General features: G+C 40.1%; 1 protein-coding gene across 1 annotated transcript in view; it reads right to left on the bottom strand.

The window, feature by feature from the left end:
* Positions 1 to 395: 395 nt before the first annotated feature.
* Positions 396 to 22900, bottom strand: part of LOC111575354 (phosphofurin acidic cluster sorting protein 1) — a 76029-nt gene continuing 53524 nt past the window's right edge. Inside the window, exons 5-24 of the mRNA XM_055007832.1 lie at positions 22070 to 22214; positions 21867 to 21958; positions 19464 to 19541; positions 16540 to 16599; positions 14188 to 14348; positions 13298 to 13391; positions 12531 to 12614; positions 12195 to 12316; positions 10980 to 11115; positions 10530 to 10634; positions 10346 to 10452; positions 9376 to 9530; positions 9090 to 9200; positions 8250 to 8352; positions 8110 to 8152; positions 7983 to 8025; positions 7759 to 7900; positions 6394 to 6632; positions 5152 to 5271; positions 396 to 5046 (exon numbers count right to left, since the gene is read on the bottom strand). Of these exons, the coding sequence (XP_054863807.1) occupies positions 4928 to 5046; positions 5152 to 5271; positions 6394 to 6632; positions 7759 to 7900; positions 7983 to 8025; positions 8110 to 8152; positions 8250 to 8352; positions 9090 to 9200; positions 9376 to 9530; positions 10346 to 10452; positions 10530 to 10634; positions 10980 to 11115; positions 12195 to 12316; positions 12531 to 12614; positions 13298 to 13391; positions 14188 to 14348; positions 16540 to 16599; positions 19464 to 19541; positions 21867 to 21958; positions 22070 to 22214 (2259 nt within the window). The 3' untranslated portion in view covers positions 396 to 4927. The remainder of the gene's footprint in view (positions 5047 to 5151; positions 5272 to 6393; positions 6633 to 7758; positions 7901 to 7982; positions 8026 to 8109; positions 8153 to 8249; positions 8353 to 9089; positions 9201 to 9375; positions 9531 to 10345; positions 10453 to 10529; positions 10635 to 10979; positions 11116 to 12194; positions 12317 to 12530; positions 12615 to 13297; positions 13392 to 14187; positions 14349 to 16539; positions 16600 to 19463; positions 19542 to 21866; positions 21959 to 22069; positions 22215 to 22900) is intronic.

Here is a 22900-nt window from a genome sequence, read left to right as displayed (position 1 = left end):
ATCATGATCTGAAATGTACTTCACCTGTTTATATAGCCTGTTTTTTATCTGCTGATTTTAACATGACTTAATACATTTATCTGCAACAACAAAGACTGTATTTCACCTAATTTACATGTATTCCTGTAGTGTTATCAGAAGCCGATCTCAAGATATATTTATCAGTTTTTGTTTTTGCATGATTAATCACAGATTTTTAGATATCTGCAGTCTGGTATTTGTAAAGCCTTCACCATGCTGTGAGATGACATGTTGTGAATTGGCGCTTTATAAATAAAATTGAATTGGTATTACAAGTTTTGCAAAGGCTATATTATTTGAGAATACAGTTTAACATCGAGATTTAAGCTGTATACAAAAATACACACACACAGTTCAAAAACAGGAGACCGTACTACAAATCAGGAATATTTTTATTTTAAAAAAACAAAAGAAACAATGAACACTTCCACTTTTCATCCCACATCTGTTTGATTGACAAACGTAATCATGAAAAAGCAGTACTACAAAACATGTCAAATTAAGAAAAACTAAACAAAAGAACTAGAATACAATATAACAAGTACTATCTGATATGTACAAGCGTCATAGTTTGCTTATTCTAATTATTGTTATAGGCAAAAGGCAAAAAAGCTGAAGACTGCTGCTGAAGAGACGATGGCATGTGCAAATTACTCTCCACAAGTCCACAAGCTCGGGACGCTCTGCTCTGAGCAGAAACTACTGCGTTCTCTGGCAAATCCCGTTCCCACGAAGACAGATGGCAAATTTACAAGCTGCGAGGGAATGGGGACTTTTTTTTTTTGTTTGTTTTTAGAAGGGTGAGCTTGTGGAAGCCTGGTGAAGAAGACTCTCTCATCATCAGAGGGACATACTTCTGAGGACGGCGGAGAGAAAAGACACTGCTGATCACTGACGGAGATTATTGATCGACCAAACAGCTCCTAATCTCTAACCACGACTAGTCAAGGACAGAGGAACCATCATTACAGCGTCACAAACACGGGTCAACACAGGTACAGAGGTACAGGTAAAAAACACACGGCAACAAGTTCAAGACTCACATACAGAACAACCAGCATCTTCTAAGACACTGCAGGGGAAAATGGAACTGGTAAGAATGAGAGGAAAATGTGGTTTTTAGGTGAAAAAGCTGCAGAATGTGAGTGTGATGCATTCAGGTCCTACAAACATTGAAATGATGACTTTAAAACAAGGATCACTTTGTTGGTGATGTGTTTTCACTCATCAGCACTCCAAAAACCTGCAGCTCTAGTTCAATGTAATAACAATTTTGTCACATTTTAGTTTTGGCAGAGATTCTCATTAAACGGAATATATTTAATTTCTATCTGCCTCCCTCTTTGGGTGCAAAAGCGACGTCAGTGAATCATGATTTTATACAATTTAGGAAATCATGATTGCAATAATTTGTCAGACGCCACAAGGCAAAGATCATTTTGTGTCAGTGGAGACTAGATCTGCAATTTTAGTAAAAAAGTTGAAGGCTTCATTCCTAATGTTGTATAAATTTCGGACCGTTTCTCAAATTTAAAAATGCAACAGCTTTTTACAATAACTTAAAAAAAAAAACAACTAATAACTCACCATGATTTTATAAAGGTTAAATTTCATACACAGGTTAGCAGATTGGTAAAAAGCTATTACAATGCAGAAAGTTACGTCAGATTTTGGTGAAGGATCCCTCTGGTTCATTTATAATAAATAATGTGTTCCAATATACATTTATATTTATTTTTGTACTACACAAGTTATAGTTTATTAAATATGTTCCTCATAACTTGTTTAACTTATCCTGTTTATCTTTTTGCAAAAAAAAGCAGTCTTATTTGAATTTGTTGGCTACATGGGGGCAGCAGCAACAAGGTGTAAATACAACATGTCAGAATTTTAAAAAACAATTGTTGGTGAACCTCATAGCAAACAGCTGTCTATGTACACATAGCGAGTCCAATGATTCTTTATTTGGAGCTGTGTTTGTGTTTATCTGTGGAAATTGGGTTCAAAATTCTGCCTAATTTTTGCTCTGTTTTGGTCTCCACCAACTTTCAACACTGTTAAGTCTTCTCTATTTTCACCATCTGGTTGCTTTGATTTTGCCTCAAGTAATAAAACGTGATGCAATAAGAGCAAATTCAATTAAAGCTGCAGCCCCTGAGGCCAAAACAACAAATTTAAAGACACCAATAAGCTCCGTAGAGCTGAGAGGAACATCAGTTGTTTTTCTTTTTTTAAACTGTAAGCAACCCCCCCTCAAATTCCACATGCTTAACTCAAACCAAAGTGTAGATGTATTATAAAATAACCAGAGGGACACCACTGACAAAGCTGTTTTCCTTCATGTATCACTTACTCATTTAAAAGATTTATTTATACCGATGAATTAATTAGCAACAAATTAAAAAAACCATTGTTAAGTATGCATTATTCTAAAGCAGTACCAAAAAGTCTCAAGGTGAATTTTCTGCCAAAATTGTCAGTATTTTCACAGGTAGATAATTTGTGATTGAAACCTCCTGTTATTAGATTGGATCGAGCTACTTCTTTATCAAACTACAGTACATCAACGCTCACTGATATCAAGGAATAATTAAGACGCAACCTCTGTATCCGTCGAGCCCTTCTCTGGTTGTCAGCAGGGAAAAACACTGAAGGTTTCAAGAGGGCTGCGTTCAAAAGCTTGGTTTTTTTTTGGTTGTCATTTAGTCAGAAAAGTGCTCACACAGACTTGAAAATGTCTGCAGAGAAGCTTTCTAAAATTCTGTCATCTGTACTTTAGTCTCAAAAAAAATTCACAAAACATGTAAACTAAGTTCAATACATTCAAATATTTGGAACTTTGGATACTTCAAATCCACCAGTGTTTGCTCAGCGGTGACAGTCGAGCTGTTAACCAAACGGAGAGCCAACAAACCAACAGGCAGCTTGAAAGCCTTCAGTGTGAAACCTCGTGTAACAGGTGCAGAAAAATGAGACGTGCTGCTCGACTCACAACTGTAACACTGGAACATTGACACAGGAAAAAAAAAGTCATCTAACCTATCTTCAAACAAACAGCATTTAAATCAAGGCATTGGCATTAACACTATTTTTAAAAAAAAGACTTCAGCGGAGATGGAGAATGTTACGATGTAGGTGACACAGGGCACAGCTGCACAGGCTGTTTTTGACCCAATTATTATAAAATTTGCACCAAAGTTGAGTTTAAATCTTTTATTTTTCCACTAAAATTGAAGTTAAATTGCAATTTAGTTCTCCTTGTGCCAGACTACAAAGTGAACAAGATGACCAACTGCAGCTTTCACAGCCCTAATCAGTGATATTGATAATGACCACATCAGTGTCAACACACACACACACACACACACACACCACACACACACACACACACACACTCACACACACACACACACACTCACACCAATTGCATGCCCTCTGTCACATAGTAGAAAAACTATTTCTCCCCTTCAGTGATTTTTTTCAAAGTTTCTGACCACATTACATTTATTTCACCACGTACACACACACTTGTCACTGTACACTCACGAATCACCTCACGACATCCTACAGAAAAGCACGAAGCAGACCTGTGCCAAAATAACCAACCCGACTGCTTCCTGATTAAATGTCTTATTCAAAGGAGTCGAAACTAAAAGGGGAATGGCTCATAGAATGTCTATTTCGACCAGGTCCGCCGTTTTCGCCAAAAAGAAAGCTGCCAGTCTGTTGCCGACAAAGTGAGGATTTTCAGGGGCAAACTGGCGACAACATTGTGCTTCTTTGTGGGTAATTAACTCCCATTCTTACTGTATAGGTACTCATAGAAAAGCAGAATTTAATCAGGGGAAAAAAACACGCTTTCCCCATCATATTCCTATCAATGCTGCTGAGTTTTGGACTTTTTAAACTGGTTGTTTCTGGTTGCATATTTATTTGGATCTGCTGTTAAGGGAGTTGATCTATTTTCGCCAGTAGTCCGCATGTATCCATAGGTGCATAGCAAATGAAAAAAAAAGAAATCTGCACATTATAGTAGCTCCTGCCCTGAAATCTTGAAACTCTTCACAATAACACACACTATGCATCACAAAACAGCTTTAAAGGGAAGGTTTTTACTATTTTTCACGAGAGCACAATTAAAATAAAGACACTTCCCATTTATATGTATATTTTTTCTTTTTTGTTTGGCATTAAGACATCCAAATGACTCATTTTGGTACAGAGAAAATATTTAAAACTGTTACATGGAAGCCCTTGAAATTAATAAAATCAAAATGAAAGGGTTTGCTTTGAGGGGAGTTTGTTTCGCAGGAAAATTTCACAACACGGCTGCCTTTTATTTGGCTGCATTTTGTGAGCGGAGGAGACTTTTGCAAACACTGAAGCCCTGTTGCATTGCTTTTTATTTTGAGTTACTGTTTGTGGCACATGAGTGGTGTATCTGTTAGCCGGGAGCATGCACGTGTGGATCGGATCTTGCGGTGGCTCTGAAGGGGTCAGAGTTTTGAGGGTCAGACTGTAAGGGCTTGAAAACGGTGACTTGTTGCATGCTGTTGCATTCCATAGAACGGAAATGGCAGTTAGCTAATAAACTTGTGCTGTAACCCCCTTGTCACACACACACATACTGTACATTCACGTGTGCATGCACACTCACTGCACACACAGACACACGCAAAAAGGGGCATTAAAGTGACGAGTAACAGCGCTGCACCCCAGCACCACCCTCCTCCTCCTCCTCCTCCTCCTCCTCCTCTTCCTCCTCCCCAAAGAGAAACAAGACGGCTAAAATGAAAATAAGAATGGAAATAATCCAGCCGCTTGACGTCTCCAAGAGGCGGCGTCTGTGCGCAAAGATGTGACAGGATCGAGGAGCGTTGCAGGTGAGGTCGGGGGGCGCTCAGCCCTAAGAGGGAGGTTTGCTGTAGCCGAAAAGTCCAACAGGCAGGTATTTGACGTGAGTGGGCCACTGGGCGGCCAGCTGGAAGAACTTCACATCGTTCCACTCCACGCCATCTATGGACACTGAGGAGGCACAAAAACTGAGCTGAGTAACAGCCTGACAGGGAAATAAAACTGGGACGGTGTACAGCAGTGAATGATATAAAACCTCCTAATGGTCCATGTTACCTTTCAGGATGGTTTGTTGCTGCTTGGCAGAGCAGATGAGTCGGCTGATGCCTTCAATGACCTGGCTCTTAGAATCCACATCCTTCTCTTTGGGCTTCTTTCCCAGGAAGATGGTGGGAACTGAAGGGAGAAGTGATGAAGGGAAAACAAATAAATATGAGTGTGTAATAAGGGATAGAACACGACATATTGATGTGGTCAGGTTATTACAGGATAATTCATTTGGATTTCTAAGATCAAAAACTATTTCAGGGGTCAAAAAAACTCAACAACAATCAAACCGTCAATTTGAGCTTTTTTGCTTTCTGAAAAATAAAAATCTAACTCATATGGGTTATTGTGTTTTATATTTATTTTATTTATTTTTTTTTATAAAAAATTAAATGTTCTAAAAATGAAAAAAAACAATAAAATCAATTTTTTTGCAAACTTTGGACAGACATAAGTGTACAAATAAGTTGATAGAATTGTCTGTCTATAAAAGAACATTTTCTCATGAGAGATAGAGCCTACAGACACTACAGAAAGATATTCTATTTTTAAGACAAAAATGAATTTGAAAGAAACAAAGATTTTGTTTTTCCTGTTTTTCATTTGGAAATAAAAATGACAGACAATGTGATTTTGTCTTTTTTTTTAAATTTAAGAACAAGAAAGCGAATAAAGTAAAATGGGCTGTGTTTGATTGTTTGATTTAGTTTTTTGATTCTGACTCTTTCCATTATTGGTTTTGAAACATTAAACTATTGAAAGATTTTTTTCAGTTCTTTAATTACAAATTAAATACAGAAAATCCAAAGTTACCTAGTCCCAATAACATGTTGAATTCAGATTTAGAATGTCTTGTTATAATTACATTTGATTTCATTGAATATTCACTTACAGCAGATAAACAGATTAAGTATTGCATATATATAAAAGTGTCTCTCAGTAAGTTTGGGACCTTTATGATTTTGAATTTGTCCAAATCATTCATCGAAAAGGCACAATTAACTCAGACCTAGCTTAACTTAATGCAGAAGTTATTAAAGGATGATTCAAATAAACAAACAGTATAGAAGTGTTTCATATTAAAATCTGACTTCCAGAGATAACATGTAATGCTTGAAAAACAGGAATTTTGGTTTTACTATTTGCAGGTGGACAGAATAAGACATTTGGAACATGTCGTCTCACCAAATTGAAGGTGGCACCACGCAGTCAAATTAACATCTTAGTTATGTGGACGGATCCTCAGCTCACCTTTCTTGTTCTTCTCCTTGGTGACCACCGTCATGGCCATGGTGCTGACCTGCGCCTGTGGATCGCTGCTGCCTCCTCCTGGCAGCCTGCTGACCTGCAGCGAGCGGAAGGCACTCTTCAGCGTGTTCTTGCAGCCCGTGTCACGTCGCTCGCCTTCCCGGCGCTTCTCCGCCAGAGAGGCCAGCCAGTAATCCACCTGCAGGCCGATGGCGTCCACGCCGTGAGACATGCTGGGGCTCCTGTGGACAGAAAGTGCTCATAAACAACACAAGAAACCAGCATTTACATGAAGATGACTGTATTCTCCTGATCGAGTGTGTGACCTAATATAGTTCAAGATTCTTACTACATTTTCTGTAGTTTTAGGTTTTCACAGAGCAAACATAAGGATGCTGCAGGGGAGTTCTTTCAGGTCATCACTCCTCTGCTCTACTCTATTTATGAGAGAAGCCGGGCTTTTTAATCTCTCTTTATCCAGATAAGTTGCTGAGCCGGCAAGAGGATTCATCCTATTCATTTGTCTGCTTTATTTCTTTCTTTGTTTTCAAAGACTGTTCTTTTTTTCTCTGCTTTTAATTTATGTACCACTTTTACAGATGTAGTTTTTTTTTAACCTTTTGAATGTTTTTACACTGTTTATCTTTCTTTTAAGAACCTTTTAATGCACTATGTAAAGCGCTTAAAAATAGCCTTTAATGTAAGAACTGTGCTTTACAACCAACCCTGGCTTTTCCTCTGCAGCATCTGACCTCGAATGATTCATTGAAATTCAACTGTGATGCAAAAGCAGATCGACTTCACTAGCAAACTTTGTACAGCTGCCTTACACATATTCTGCAGCAGGTGAAACAGAAAGATCAGTTGCTGTCTTTGTGGCTTTCCAGAGAGGGACTGTAGCAGGCAGAGCAAAAACCATCTGATTCAAAGAGTCCCTCATGTTTTCCCAGGATCCCAGTCAAACATATGCAACTCCCTGCTTTTTGCTTGTAAAACAAATATAGACAGAAGCTTTAAAGGCATTAATATCTCTGCAACAACTCCATGTTTTGCTGACAGCTGCAGTTGGGATTTATTGTGCAAGACATGATTTTTACACCCAAAGCATACAACATAATCCATTAACTGTGGTTTTATCTCCTAATGTAAGGCATATTTCACCAACTTGCATGATAAAAAAATAAATTCCACATTGATAAATAAATAATGAATTAATTCTTATGCAGTTTTTTTTTTCCAAATCAACATTTTGGGATATTTCTACATTGTATTTTTTAGAACTTGTAGAGGTATTTTACAGGTGAAAGGATCAAATCAAGACAGAAATCCGAAAAATTTAGAAAATACAGACCAAAAAACAAGTCCTACCCCTGTACTGTGAGGACGCTGCCCATAGAGGGTGAGGAGGGGGGTGTGGCTGCCTCTTTGATCATCCCTGTGGGGGAGCCGTGGGATGGGGGAGATGTGGAGGGGACGGCCAAGCTCACTGCCACGCCCTCCTCTGTATCTCCTGAGTAGAAGAATATACCATTGTCAAAGGCTCAATCAAATTAAACCCAGTGCCCGGTTTCAACTCATTTCCAAACACTCACCTGTTGGAGACGGACCGGACTCGATGAGACCAACCTTCACCACCTGCAAAACAAGAAAACATGTCAACAAAATGTTGAGCAGGAGCAGCAATTGTTGGCAATTCTGTCTCTCAGAGTTAATTCTCACCCCAATAAAAGGAATGAACTTCTGGTAGGAGTCTTCATCTCGCCTGGAGGAGAAGAAACAACAGAAGTTATTAGCACAACCCGAAGAGTAAATTCCAGCCCGTGATATGATGTCTTGCGTTTGTCAGCTTCGACACTCACGTCCTGTGTTTGCAGGTGAGCATGGCCTCAGCGATGGGCAGCTGGTGTGTAACTGTGGCTCCGCTGATGTACTGGGAGATTCTTCCCGCCACATCCAACTGATCTGGAGGTGAGAAAAATTCACAATATGAAACAAGAAAAGCACTCAGAGAGAGCAGTACTCCGCCAAGGCTGCTCAGTCGTTGTATCATTTCTGATGTCTGAAATCTTGAAACATATTTATAGCAGAAATCACGGCACTATAGCATGTGTCTATTTAATATAGATGTACCCATAAACAAAATGACCTTGCTCTGAGCACAGGTGTGTGTTACGCATGTGTACGTTATGTACAGATACTGAATGGCGTGACCTAAACATGCAGCAGGTGGCAGGAATTGATGGGACTCGGAAACACCACCACAATTTAACCAATCATTCCTTGTCTCATTTCCAATTGATAAGTCCTGCAGCGGTGGATTTGTAGTAGGATCACAATCATGTCATCATCAGCAGGCAGCTGACGTAGTGTTCACTTGTTGTCATAGTTGGAGTGATGCCATGCCGCTATCTGGTAACGATACCGAAATCTTTAACAAATCCACGGATCTAGACAATAAGTCGCATTGCTGCCAAAATCGAATCACTTGGTCCTTGTGTCATTTCTGATCTTCCCTGAAAATTTCATCCAAACCCGTTATTCCATTTTCATGGAATGTTGCTTACAGACAGACAGACATAAACAAACAAATGCATGCTGACTGTCACATAACTCTGCCGTTCCTTGGTGGAGTAAAAATGCGTCTGTGTTGAGGTATTTTGGAAGGAGAAGGTTGCATGTGTTGATGGAACGGGTGATACCTGTCTGTGGCGGCTCAGAGCGGCTGAACACGTCCCTCCAAGCCCCGTCCAGAAAGGAGGAGCTGTAGCGGTTGTCAAGGGCGCCAATGTGCTTAGCAACAGGATGAGAGCCTGATGGAGAAGATGTAGGAAACGTCAAGAGAGAGTGTGGCAGTCTGAAACTGTATTTGCAAAAACCCAATAGGCCTATGTCTGAAATGATCACACAGTCTCTTCCCACAAAGTGATAAAAACTTGCCGCAATCTGATTCTGCTTCTTAATCGCCATGGAGACAGAAGCTCTTACCTAGAGGCACCACCAGGAAGCGCATGTGGTTGAGCCAGTCGGACGTCTTGTTGGCGAGCTGAGTGACGAAGAACTGCAGGATGGCTCCCAGGTAGCTCTGGCTGCCCACCGCCGCCACCTTCACCGCTCTGGGCATGGACGAGTTACAGTTACAGCTACAGGGACAAAGAGGGAGAGAGAGAGAGAGAGAGAGAGAGGAAGGTGTTATCAGCCCTGTGTGGATGTGGAACCATCAGAACTTCAACAGGCAAAGTGAACTGATCAGGAAAAAAAACAAAAAATCTCAACCAAAAGTAGAATTAAAAAAAGAAAGCTAATGGTCTGCAGATTGAAATATGAAATCATACATGTATCCATAACCATTGACAGGAAGACAATGAGACAGAGATCTACTTTCCTAGTGTAGCCTAAAAAATGTCAACAAAGAATCTCAAACTCCCAGAGTTTCCTTAATAAAAAAATAACAGCTTGACTAATTTGTTTATTCTCTCAATAATTCTTTATTTAGATATAAAGATTCAAAATGTATGACCTTGACTGATGATGAAGAGCATTTTTCTTTTCACTTTTCTGCATGGAACCTAACTCTGAATATATCTGAACTCTTTAATATTTCTTGTTTATGATTCATTTCTTATATACCCAGTTGGTATCATAACCACCATCGCTTTTGTGTTTATTTATTGGCTATTCTGTTATATGTTTTGGCAAATGCAATACCAATAGAGCAAACTGGAAAGACAAACAAAGGGGACAGAGGGAGAGATAAGGGGGATATTTGAAGTTTTATTTTGAAATACACAGAAGTAGAGTCACAGGGGGAAAGAGGAAAAAGAGGAAAGATGCTTTGGATGGAGGAGAGAGATGGAAAATGAGGCCAAGAGCAGGAAAAAAGGCTACGAAGATGAGTCATCCTACTAACTCAGAATGTGTTTGTGTCTTTGTTTGTGCATATTAGGAAAAAACTCACAATTTCTGGATGCGAGTGAGCACAGCCGACAGCACCGCCTGGATCTCAGCGGCCGAACATGTGCAGACCACCGGGTGTCTCTGCACCTGGAGCTGCTCTGCAACGTACTGCGGCGCACAAACGCACAAAAAGTGAGATGCATGTTGAAAATCGCCCTCTAAATGATGAAAGCTGTGAGCCTCACCTGCCCCTGCCAGTCTGTGCCGTTGACCAGGATGAGGCTCTCTGGGAGCGCTGAGTCCGACAACAGAATCTGATTCAGCTGATCGTACACCGCCTTCCTCAGGACCTTCACACACAAACACACACCGAGTCCATAAATCCCCCCACAGCAACACATTTACTCTTCAGATGACTCATCAGCACATAAATAATTCATTTCTAAGCTCCAGGCGAGTCATACATTATCAGAATGCATGTTTTTTCTTTACTTTGAACAAAGTGGGTAGGAGAGAGCAGAGAACAAAGGGAGCTGTTTTTATGTGTAAATCCCTCTGTGGGAATACCGCAACATGCGGGTTTATTTTTGTATGCAAGGTTGAAACGATGGCGTAGCTTATGCTAAAATCCTGGAAAGAATTAGTCATTAAAATTCTCAGTCTAAGTGAGACTTACAGCCTTTCATTCCACTTACCGGTGTGGTATGTCCCAGCTCTGGGGATCTCTCAGAGTCTGAGCTGTTGGTTCGCTCACTGAGAGGTTTGGAAAGCTGTCTTTCCTTCATTGGAGTGCTGCTGCGTTTCTGTCTGGGCGTGTGGCCTCCGTCCAATCTGGGAACAAAGATAACAAGTTCAAAACGTGCTCAAAATAAATTACGCATCCCAGGATTTTGCAAAACAGCGGCAAAAGATCGTCAAATGATGCAATGATAAGATGACAGCCCATTGATTTCCCTTCATTTTCCACTTCCCTTCAGTCAGATGATTTAAAACCTACTCTACCAGTCAAAAATTTGGACACGCCTTCTCATTCATTGCTTTTTATTTATTTGTATTATTTTCTACATTGTAGACTGAAGATTAACACTTTCTTGTTTACAACATAATTCCATATGTATTCTTTTATAGTTTGATGTTTTCAGTATTAATCTACAATGTATACAATAATTAAAAAAAAAACATTGAATGAGAAGGTGTGTCCGAACTTTTGACTGGCAGCATACTTCAGCTGATTTACTGACCCGTTATGAAATTGTTAGGAGAAATGTGTTAGGAAACCCTTTACATATCTAGCAGGCTAAGGGCCAATATTAGTTTTTGACTCATATCCAGTTTCCTTTTCGCTCACTTTTGGTCTCCACCAACTACTAAGGAAAATATCTGGTGCTTTAGTTCCTAAATGCTCCAATATATTCACAATCTAGCAAGTTAACTTTGATAGATGTCAGTTTTTTGATAATAGACAGGTAATGGAAAGTGTGCAGAATTATCAAGAATGTTGAGACTAAACTGAAACAATAAACTTGCAGGATGCAAAACCAAAACAATGAGCTGAAAGAGGGTAAAACGCAAAACATGTTAATGAAGCATTTTAGGTTTTGAAGCGGAAACTGAGAGTGAGCAGCAGAGGACTGAAAAGATGCAGCAGTATAAGAAGACATCAGTCCTAAAAACAAGCGGTCATTAATATTAATTTTGTAGCTATACCTCAATAAAATGACCATGTTTTTGATATTAAATTCAGCTTTTCTTCTCGTATTTTTCTATCTTACATCTATTATACAGTGACAAAGATCTGCAACAACCAAGAGACCAACTGTGTGGCCAACAGAAGCATTCATGGCTATTAACATCAATGGCAATAACATATTTTTGAAATAAAAGTGTTTTAAATTAGAGTGATGCGTTACCTTGGTGACGCCATGGGCTGGGTTTCACTTTTGCTGCTCTTCAGGGGCGTACGGGGTTTCTCGGCCACGGACACTGTGATGCAGGGGCCCACCTCAGCAAACAGCTCCTGGTCTGTTAGCTCCTACACAAAGACAGACTGTCAGTGTCAAAGAAAGGAGATAGTGGCAATCCGAAAGCCATCTTCTAGGATGATCCACTTTGTGTTTCTCAGTCTGTCTCACTTACAGCACAGATGGCAGTGAAACGTCCTCACACTGATATTAACAAAGATCTCAGCACAACATTAACTCTCCCTCTTTTACACGCCGACACTCATAAACACAAACAGGTCGTACCAGCGTGTCGGTCTCAGACGGGACGTCATCCAGGTTGCGGCTGCGGGAGGGTTTCATCTTCTCTAGAGGAGGCTGCTCCCCCTGCTGGGAAGACAAGGCAGCGGCAGTCAGTCTACAGGCTTAATGAGACTCGAGCTTCAGTAAATAAAAAGAACAGATGCAGCCACAGTGTTCGGCTTCAGGGAGAAAACCACCAACCTAAGACAGCAGCAGCGATCGCCAAAGGATGTTAGTTTTATGTGCACAAATAAACTAGATGAACTAGCCCTTTCTCCGGAACAGAAATGCACCGACACAACACAAGGAAGAACTACAGCTGCTTGTGTCTGAATGCAGCGCAGACATCCAGTGAAATCCATCGAGCCCGGCGTGATTAAACACTTTTTATTCAGCAGATGGTGACTGTCAAAGAGTTATTGGATTTCTGCTCCATTAAGGAAAATGTTAGTGTGAAACAGTTCTGAAAATTTTACATCTGCAGTCTGCTTCCCTGCTGTGGTGATTTCCATCGGCTTTAGATTGGGGATATTTACCACATCAATACAGAGTCACATGTTGCTTTCAAGCTTGTTGCTAGATTTTATGCTGTAGTCTAAATGTATTTTATGGTACTGAATGCTATTCAGTAACACTCTGTGTGAACAGTTCTATTATTTTACTATCTTGTCAACAGTGACCATGAAGCCCTTTGTGTACTTAGTAATAAATGAATGCTGTAAGAATTAAGTTTATTATGTTAGCAGCTGCTGTGGATCAGAGTTACTCACCGGGCTGAAAGTGTCTCGGCCCAAACTGCCTTTGCTGTTCAGACTGCCGATCTCCGTCTGTGAGCTGGACTGAGACATTCCCTCAAAGAAGGGCCTGAGTGAGCAGAGACAAAAGAAATTTTTTTATTTTCTTATACTTAACATCAATGATAGGAGGAAATTTGTCACATTTATTTATATATCGCCTTCACTTTTCAAATAAGCACTTATAAAACAAAGATTCAACCTTCAAATGGTATTTCTTTGCGTATAAAGTGCCTTTTTATATTTAGAAGCTGCTAAAAGTAAGAAACAAAGAACAGAATAGAGCAGTCCAAGTCAAAATATAACAGAAAAAAGGAAAAAATTATCAAATAGGACTAAAAATAAGTTTTAGGAACATTTAAAAATAGCTAACCTGCTATTTTTTCCATTCTGTTTAAAGTATGTCACTTCCCTGTCTGTGCATATGAATATATATTATTCATTTCTGACTCATTCAGCTGCTCTGACACTTTCAGACCCTTTTTTAAAAATAATTATCAAGTTCATGACAAACTTTAGCTTTGAGTTTGAGGGTGACTAATGATCATTTCAGTTGAGGAAAGTGACTTTCTTTGGTGAACCAACACCAATAATATTTTTGGAGGAAAATTAAATATGCTTTGATTTACATCTACATTTTGATCAAAGTTAACTGACCCAATTCTGGCTCACATAAAGCTTTTAATGTATGACTGTAATGAGCTGTTTTGGCCAACAGAGGGGGCTCTGAGGTGTTAATGAAGAGAATCCAGTCCTGTCAGTGTGGTTCTGAATGTAGACGAACACAGAGCAGCAATGATCTGTGCAGGTGGAGCAGCAGGTCTGTGGGAGTGAGGTGCATCGTAATTTGACGTTGGTGCCGATACCTTAGCTTGGGTTTGGGTGTGCTGAGGATGCTGTCGGTCTCCTCCATCTCCGGCCCGCTGTCGCTGGGGTTGTACATCTCCAGGCTGTCGTACAGCTCGTCCAGGTCCTCCTCCACCTCCTGGATCTGCTCTCTGGACACATGCTCCAGGCCAAAACCAACCTGGACGAGACACAGAGGAGAAAAGGTGACCTACACACTCGCGTAAAGTAAACGAGATAGTGGTTGTGCAGCTTTGACACCTTACATTTCACTTTTCCTTGCATTTAACTGAATCCATCACTTCTGTTCACACATATAGAGGCTATATAACTGTGCCAACAGTTATCCTCCCCATCCTCTAACTGAGCGCAAATAACTTCCCGTACAGAGGAGAGATGTGTCGATCCCAGCAGTAATACTCAACACAGCTCACTGCCAGTTGTTCCTGTTGACACAATAACGTACCCACAAGGCTCTGCAGGGCTGAGATTTCGCAGACGGTGAAAATTAGAAGCGAAACAAGTGAGATGTTTACATGCCACAGTGACCTGTTTAATATCAGAGCGAGGCAGGCGGCTCACACATAATTTTGCTAATCAGAGTACACATTTAACTGTGATACTGTAGCCCAGTTATGAGTTTAAAATGCAAGTATTCATGCTTGATGTTATAGTAACATTACAAGGGATGCAACAAATCAGCTCCTTTCTCATATACCCGATCACATCAAATATTACAGAAACATATGCTACTTATTCAGGCTTTTTTAAATCTTAACTTCCACAAATATTTGCAACATCACATTTCTACTAGTTCATTCAGGAAGCTATATGTAAATTGTAAGATTTCAACCACAGAATTATTTTATTGTGTGCCATTGTTTCCTTTTCAAACAGTATGTTAAGCTGGTGGTTTAAGTAAAATCTGCGTTTCTTTCGTCGTGTCACTTATTTTTACCAGTTAAAGCTGGGATAGGACGTATGCTGTTGGCATCTTTGCTTAAACAATCCTTAATAATCTTTCAGCATATTGTAATTCAAGTGGTCTGAGAGGAAATTAGATGTGTACATTTGCTCCTGGCTCTGTTTTCAGACTTTAAAAAATAAAGCCCATGATGGCAGAGTTTGGCCAATCCCAGGTATTTTCAGGAAGTGAGAGTTGCTCCTGTTGGGTGTTTTACAAAGGCAGATGTGCATAAATGACCTGATGCTGTAAACTTTGATTCAAGGGGGAAACTCCTGCAGGAAAAGTTGCTGTTCCAGCATTGGAAACAACTACCCACACTAAATAACAACACAAAATGCCAACAAGTTTGCAAAAAAAACAAGACGGTAATTATCATAGATCTTCCACTACATAATTGCACCAGGATCACAGACACAATCCAGGTGATTGAAATGAATGACTAGTACAGGTTACGGTATCAGGTAACATCACTGAGGTAGTGTTGCATGTGGGTATGAAGCACATGCAAATGGCTGAGAGGGAAGAGTGGCAGGAGAGGGGCTGGGTTTTCAATTTCTTGTCCAGATTTCTGCCTCCCACAGCTTTAAGTGATGATTCTCTATAAACAAGTCCGTCACATTTCCTCAGATACTACGGCGATGTCTTCAAATAAATAGTTCTGCTCATTTTAGAAGAAAAGTTGATTACAGGACGGTTGATTAACTAAAGTATTGACTCTTCACATCACTTCCAGTAATAAAATAGTACATTTAATTGAAATATACACATAAACGTAATCCAAACTACAAAAATAACATTCAAATTACCGCAACTCTGAATCATACATTCAACGCGGAGAGTATCAGTGCCAAAATAAATCGTGCATCAAAAACTGTTGATTGCAAAATAGCAGAAAAGGTATTAATGGGATCAGTAATCTTATTACCTTAAATCTCAACAAAGATGCTTGTCAGGAAATGGTGTTAGTCATACACTACGATTTAAAAGTTTGGGGTCACTTAGAAATGTCCTTATTTTTGAAAAGCTGCTTTTTTTGAATGAAGATAACATTACATTAATGAGAAAAACAGTTTAGACATTTTTTTTGAGTTGAAGCACACACTTTTCTTGATGGAATCACTCCAGAAGCACATGAACACATTAAACACGTCTCTAGTCTATTTTAAATTACAATGTTGTTTTGAGCTGCCAGCTGAATCTCAGTTGTTCTGCCACATCTCTCCCACACATCTCTTTGTGTTTTCAAAGCCGAGCTGAAATACATGTTGACTCCAACAACACCTCTGAAGCAAATACACACTCCGAACCCTTGCACAGAGTGGAAGTGGGATATAAGTGATCAGAAGAGGAAAAGTCACACGGGGAGGAAGAATGAAGTAACAAAAAAGTGGAAAAAAGAACCTACCTCATCAGTGACTTTAAACCTTTTCAGCAAGGCAACAAACTTCTGCTTGATGTTGGGTTGCTGCAGAGACAGAAAATGGAAAAGGTACAACATGAGACAGTGAGGATATGGATGTTCATATGAGGACGGCGATGGCACAGAGTGCTGACAGGAAACAACAGCAATCTGCAGGCTCACTTTTCACGCTTGAAGACTCAAAACAACAGCAGTTAATGAATACAACATCCAGATATATTTCTGTATGTCACATAAAGAAAAAGTGTCATCCACGCTGACAATTCTGTGCTGAGCTGGAGCGAGGCTGCATCTTGTCTTATTAAACTTGAATATGTGAGAGCTTGTATATTATTGAGGTTATTAAGTTGACATTTCCTGTTCTTTGCTTTGCTTTGAGTAAACACAAAGGATTATTTATTTATCAAGCAAAGTTACTCCAAAAGGAAGATAGAATTTCCTCAAATGTGCATTTTCTCCAAGTGGCATCTTCTGTGGTTAAAAAATTAGGCCAAAGTGATAATGCAGTTCCTTGAATGTCCACTTGAGGTTGGCACCAAAAGTGAGTCAATCCTCCTAGACTGTAGTGTTAAAATGCCTACATTTAAAGCAGGAATAAACATGTTTACAGCCTGGTACAAAAACAGCTTTAGTCTCTACGGCCAATTTCATTGCTTATGACAACTTTACAAGGGTGGAATTTTATATAATTCAACCATTTAAATTGTATTAACAATTGAAATAATGCACAATCAAGGTTGTGGCTACTTTAAGTGACAGGTCAGTACTGTCACAGGACAATCCATGGCCCAGAAACATCTGCATGAACTGCCTTAGCTCCACTCATGATCCATGCCTATGCCAGCCAGTGATGGGCTCACTGGATCCATGAATCCATGGTGCTTCAACTAAGGTCTATGGACTGAGGCTCAGCTATCAGATGCTCATTCCCTAGTTACCTTCACAGGCCTGGCATCAGCATGGGGCCCCAGTCTCCTTATTTTGAGTAAAGTATCAAAGATCAGTCTTTGCTAATTCACTGGGGACTTGGGTTGGAGGTGAGTGGCCCCAAGTTTAAGTATCTTGGGGTTTTCTTCACTAGTGAAGGGATAATAGTGTGTGAGATTGACAGATGGATTAGGGCAGTGTCAGCTGCAATGTGGGTGTTGTACCGGACTGTTGAAGAGGAGCTGAACCAGAAGACAAAGCTCTCGATTTACCTCGTATGGTCATAAGCACAGACTGAAACAGTGTGATCCAGGAAACAAGCAGCTAAAATTAATTTTCTTCTTGGGGTGACTGGGCTCAGCCTTAGACTTAGGATGAGGAGCTTGGACATCCTGTAAGAGGTCGGCATAGAGTCGCTGCTACTTCAGGTCACAAAGAGCCAGCTGAGGTGGTTTAGGTATCTGATCAGGATGCCTCCTGGTTGCCTTTCTTTGGACATTTACAGGGCAAGTCTGACTTAGAGGAGACCCTGGTGTAGACCTGAACTGGCTGGAGGGATTACATATCTCATCTGGTCTAAGACCAATTTGGGATCCACCAGGAGGAGCTGGAAAATGTTGCTGGGGAGAGGAACATCTGGAATGTTCTACTTAGCCTACTGTCACCATGACCAACCCCAAGGCAGAAACAAAGTTAAAGGTGGACGGGAATCAGGAACTGCCAAGATGGTAACGGCCACAGAGAGTTCATCCATCTTTATACGTGTTCAAAGATTTTTTCTATTTCCAGTTCAAAATTCACAATATATTTGTGTAAGCTCATTCTTGTATATACTGTATTAAAAAGTAATCAAACTGAAAAACAACTTGCAGCACAAACACTGTAGTTTAGCAGTTGTCTCTTTATGAAAGGAAACCAAACAGTATTTGCAGGTGTGGGAAACCACTTCATGCAAGAAAGTTTAAAAAAATATTCTCCTCGTTGTTTTTGGTCAAAATCTGTTTTTAAAAAAAGAAAGAAAAATTAAAAAACATGAGCTTTCAGCAGCAGCATAAGTGGCTGTCTGAGTGTCTCTGTAGAGACATGGAGTGTTTTGGAGGTTTTGTCCTAATTTGCTGCTAGAAAGTGGAGAGGGTCGACTGTATGCGGCGCTCTGGGGATGTAAATGTTTCTGTATATATATGCGTGTGCGGCAGTGTGCGCTGCAAAGAGCAGAAGGTCTGTTGAGTGTGTGTTCATATTCAGTATGTGTGCGTTTTCCACCTGCAGCAGTGCAGGTGGTTGGTGTGTGGGCTGTCCACAGGCGGTGGTGTTGAGGTGCAGCAGTGACAGTCCCACTGAGCCCTCCATAGGAGCGCCCCATTAATAACCTGCTGAGACAAACTCCTGCTGCTTCGTTCTCATGCACACACACACACACAAATGTACACACAGGTGAACACACAATCCAGACACATTGCTTTCCGACTGACAAATTGCAGGTGAATTGTAATTTTTATGGCTGTGGGTAATTTTGTGCAATAATCGGTGCCTCTGCTGTGTTTATCTATGTGCATGTGAGCATGTGTGTGTCCATGCATCAGAGGATGTGGTTAGTGTTGTAACAGGTGCTTGTGGTGACTTGTCTCCATGTTTTCCTCCCAGGAAATTGGTCTGAATTACATGCATCGAGAATGAGAGGGAGAAAATGGATTTATAGAAGAATCAACACTGTGGAAGAGACAGAGGAGAGAGGGAGGGAAAAACAGAGGGAGAGCTGATAAGAAGAGAGGTTGAATGAGGTAAAGCAAGAAGGCAGCACAGCGGGAGGTTTGTGGAGTCCAGTCAAATCAAATTTATTTAAAAGGGCCGTCGCACGAAGCAGGTTTGTCACAACCTGTTTTGCAGACCAAACAAGCAGGTAAATAGAGACAACCAAAGACAGAGAAAAAAACAAGAGATGAATGAGTGAGTTGAAGCAAGGGAGGTCTTTTTTATCTTACCCTGGTGATGGCAGCATTGGAAGGGAGCTTGCGCCTCGGCTTCTTCTTCCTCACCTCCTCTTCTTCATCATACAGATACTGAGAGAAAGAGACAGAAAAAGGTCAAATGGAGGGAAAGAAATGCAGCAGATACACCAAGGAGGAAACCAAGAATGAGAGGAAAAAGAAGAGAAAGATTATTATGAAGAGTATTCTACAGGTTAGTTCAAGGTTGCTACAGCATGAGTTTTAACCCTTAGACACCCTTCACAGCCAGCTTTAATCTTATGGTGAAAATAATGTAAAACATATAATGATCCAACAAGCATGTGCCCATATAGACAACAAAAAAAAGCAAAAATCTGCTGTTTATTCACTCTTATTACAAAGAACAACTGCTGCTGTGTTCCTGGTATCTAGATCTACGCTGAATTGTGAGGCTTTGTGCTTTCAAATGACTTATAGTTTGCCGTATTTGATTCACAATGGGCCGATGCTATTTAAAACACGCCAGCAGAATTTTCATTTGGCTCTTATTCGGGCTACTGAGTGTTGCAGGGTTAAAGGATTAGTCTGGATTAGGTTCTGTCTTTGTTGTCCAAAAGCCATTAAAACGCATTCCAGTGTTGCACCTGGTAATTTGTGTAATCCATCCCACGCTCAGTTCTGTAGCCCTCAACAAATATACGATTTACTCTTGTTTATCTTGTTTGTTAAAAACTAGTGTCAGAAAATTGTCTTTGTCAGAGATAAAGTTTGTGAGAATGTGTAGTAAAGTACACAGGGATAGATTTAAGGTAGTTTTGGGCTTTTCATGTGATTTTCTGCAAAAATATGCCAGATACCAGACTTCTCATTTAATGTCATTGTGTGGCCATGCTTAGGTAGGTTAAAGTTTACTGACTAGTGGTCAACTAACGTGTTTTTTCAGGGCTGATACCAATGATTAGTAATCAAGGAGACAGATAATCAATATCTGGATGTGGGCAGGACATTGCCGAAGCCACAGACTGGTGATTACAGATAATAAAGGCAGTTGCATCAGAGCCAAAGTGCATTTTTATATGAATTGATGTTATCTTTAATGCAATTTTGCAAATGATACTGCTAATAAGAAAAACTGCAAGACAGTTTAATTATTATTTTAAAAATGTTCTTCATTTTCATCTGACATATAAGAAGTGTTGACCTAAATGCCTCAAAGTATCTACTATTACCATGGCAATTAACGTACAAATCAGTATTTGAATGCTACATTTATTATTCATTCTTTTGTCGTTTTACCAAAAACATCCCAAATAGCCCAAGAAATCTAAAGTAGTGAATCAATTTTTTTAATTATGCATCATCATTTATTACTAGCAGTTGTTAATGGACAATTAAAATCTAAAACTAGCAGCACTCACACTGGGATAGTGACACACGACCACATGACTTGGTAAAATGTCAGAAAAAAAATCAAGTTAACCCCCACAAGTCAAGTCCCAGATACAGGAAACTGGCATATCATCAATCTACAGAGAGTTTGGCAAAGCACCTGAAAACTACGAGTAACAGCTTTGCCATCTTCGCTGACTAATTAACCACTGAATCACTGAAGTCCAATTTTTGTACTCGCGTCCTACTAACGAGTTTGGCTAACGTCGGAGTTTGCTGTTGTTGAAAACATGTTTGTTTATTTCCCCATCTGTCTTCTATTTAGCAATGTCATCTTCGTTCTCAGATCTCAGCTATTCCCTTGGCATTACTATCAGAAAAAGTGATCCAAGCAACTCTGTAAATAAGTGAAATAAATGAACTTTTCACTTCAGTCCAGCTTTGACCTTTTGCTCTCTTTCCCTCTCTCCTTTCTCAGCTCATTGCTTCCCTCTTCAGTCAACCTCCTCACCCCTGAACTGTCTCGTCACCCTTTTCTCTCTTTGTCTTCCCTCCTTTCAGTCTTGTCAACCCGGCCTCCTCAGCCTCGTTGCTCCCTTCTTATCTCTCTCTGCTGTCTGTTCACTCCTTTCAATCTCTCGCACCGATGGGTGCCGATTCCCCTCACATCCCCCGAGAGCCATCACTTTTTTCTCTCATAATCCGGCACAGAAGGTAACACAATACAGAAACCACAAACACTCTGCTGATGCTCACACCAGTTTGTCTGTTGACTGCGCTCCTTTTCAGTCGAGGACCGCAGCCGAGATGAAAAAAGAGACGAAAATGGGGCAAAACTCAATAACCAATTCAGTTTGAGCAAAGAAACAGTCGGAGCACAGACCGACTTTTTCTGTGGTTGCCTCAGATGTGCAATAATAACTTATGTTACATGTATACAGTGAAAAAGATTCTTTCAGGGGCACAGAGCTATTTTTGGGCAAATGTGAAGCCAATTTTTGTGCAAGCAAAGAGACAGAAGAAGACCAGAGTAACTATCACACACACCTGTCCATGAATTGGGTCATCGCTGCCTTCCTGTTCTGATGAGTAGCTCTCTTCCTCTTCTTCAGAGTAGTTGTCGATGTCTGGGGAACGATCTAGAGAGACACAAAAAAGAGAACTAAAGAACAGGAACAAAATGACAGAGGGAGGAGGAAGGGCAGACAGAAAAAAAAAGAGAGCCAGATGTGATGAGATGGTGTTGGTACCAGACATCTTTGCTTTGGGTCCCTCGTGATCGATGGGCTGGCTGGACAGAGAGTAAACTCTGACCTCGGCAACGGGCACCGAGGCGTCCTTCAGCTGGCTGTGGAGACCCAGAACCTGAGCACCCTCGCTGGGATGCTGCATCACCTGGAGGGAGACAAAAAAAGGAGAGTGGTTAAAACAAGATCAGAGGGAGGTGCATTAAATCTGTTTATGCAGTGAGCTGAAAACTTAGTAGAAAGTTGCAGGGAGCACTGCTGATGAGTTTAATCCATGGTGGAAATTTAAAAAAGACACACTGGGGTCTGCATCAAAAAGAACTCAATCGGTTTTTAATAATTTCAACCAGTTAAATGTTAGTTTGTTTGATTTTTATGGAAAAACATTTCCAAATAACAAATGCTTCAGTGATTAGCAGCAGAATTGTTTCTGATGTTTTCTTATTTTTAGATCAATATCAGATTTTAAGGACAAAATGTGTGTCAAAAAGTAGAATTGTTTAAACAATCACAATGACAACCAATGAGATGCACTAAATGTGTTTATGCAGAAACTGCAACTTCATACAAAGTTGAAGGAAACGCTGCTGATGGCTTTTTTTGAAAAAATGTTAGAGTTTTAAAAAACTGCCATAAAAATATTATTTGTTACTATTGTTTTCCACTTTCCCGGAGGTAAATTTTAAATCAACATTAGACCTCATCATAATTACCAAATGTTGATTCACTTAGACAATGTTAACCTTTTTAAATGTTAGTTTGTTCACATAATACCACTGTTTATTTTCATGGAAAAAAAAGCAGCAGCACTGATTCTGATGCAATATTATTGTT

The sequence above is a fragment of the Amphiprion ocellaris genome, chromosome 23 (genome assembly GCF_022539595.1).
Source record: "Amphiprion ocellaris isolate individual 3 ecotype Okinawa chromosome 23, ASM2253959v1, whole genome shotgun sequence".
Taxonomy (NCBI): Eukaryota; Metazoa; Chordata; class Actinopteri; family Pomacentridae; genus Amphiprion; species Amphiprion ocellaris.
The sequence above is the reverse complement of the archived record's forward strand: the minus strand, read 5'-3'. Positions and strand labels throughout refer to the sequence as shown.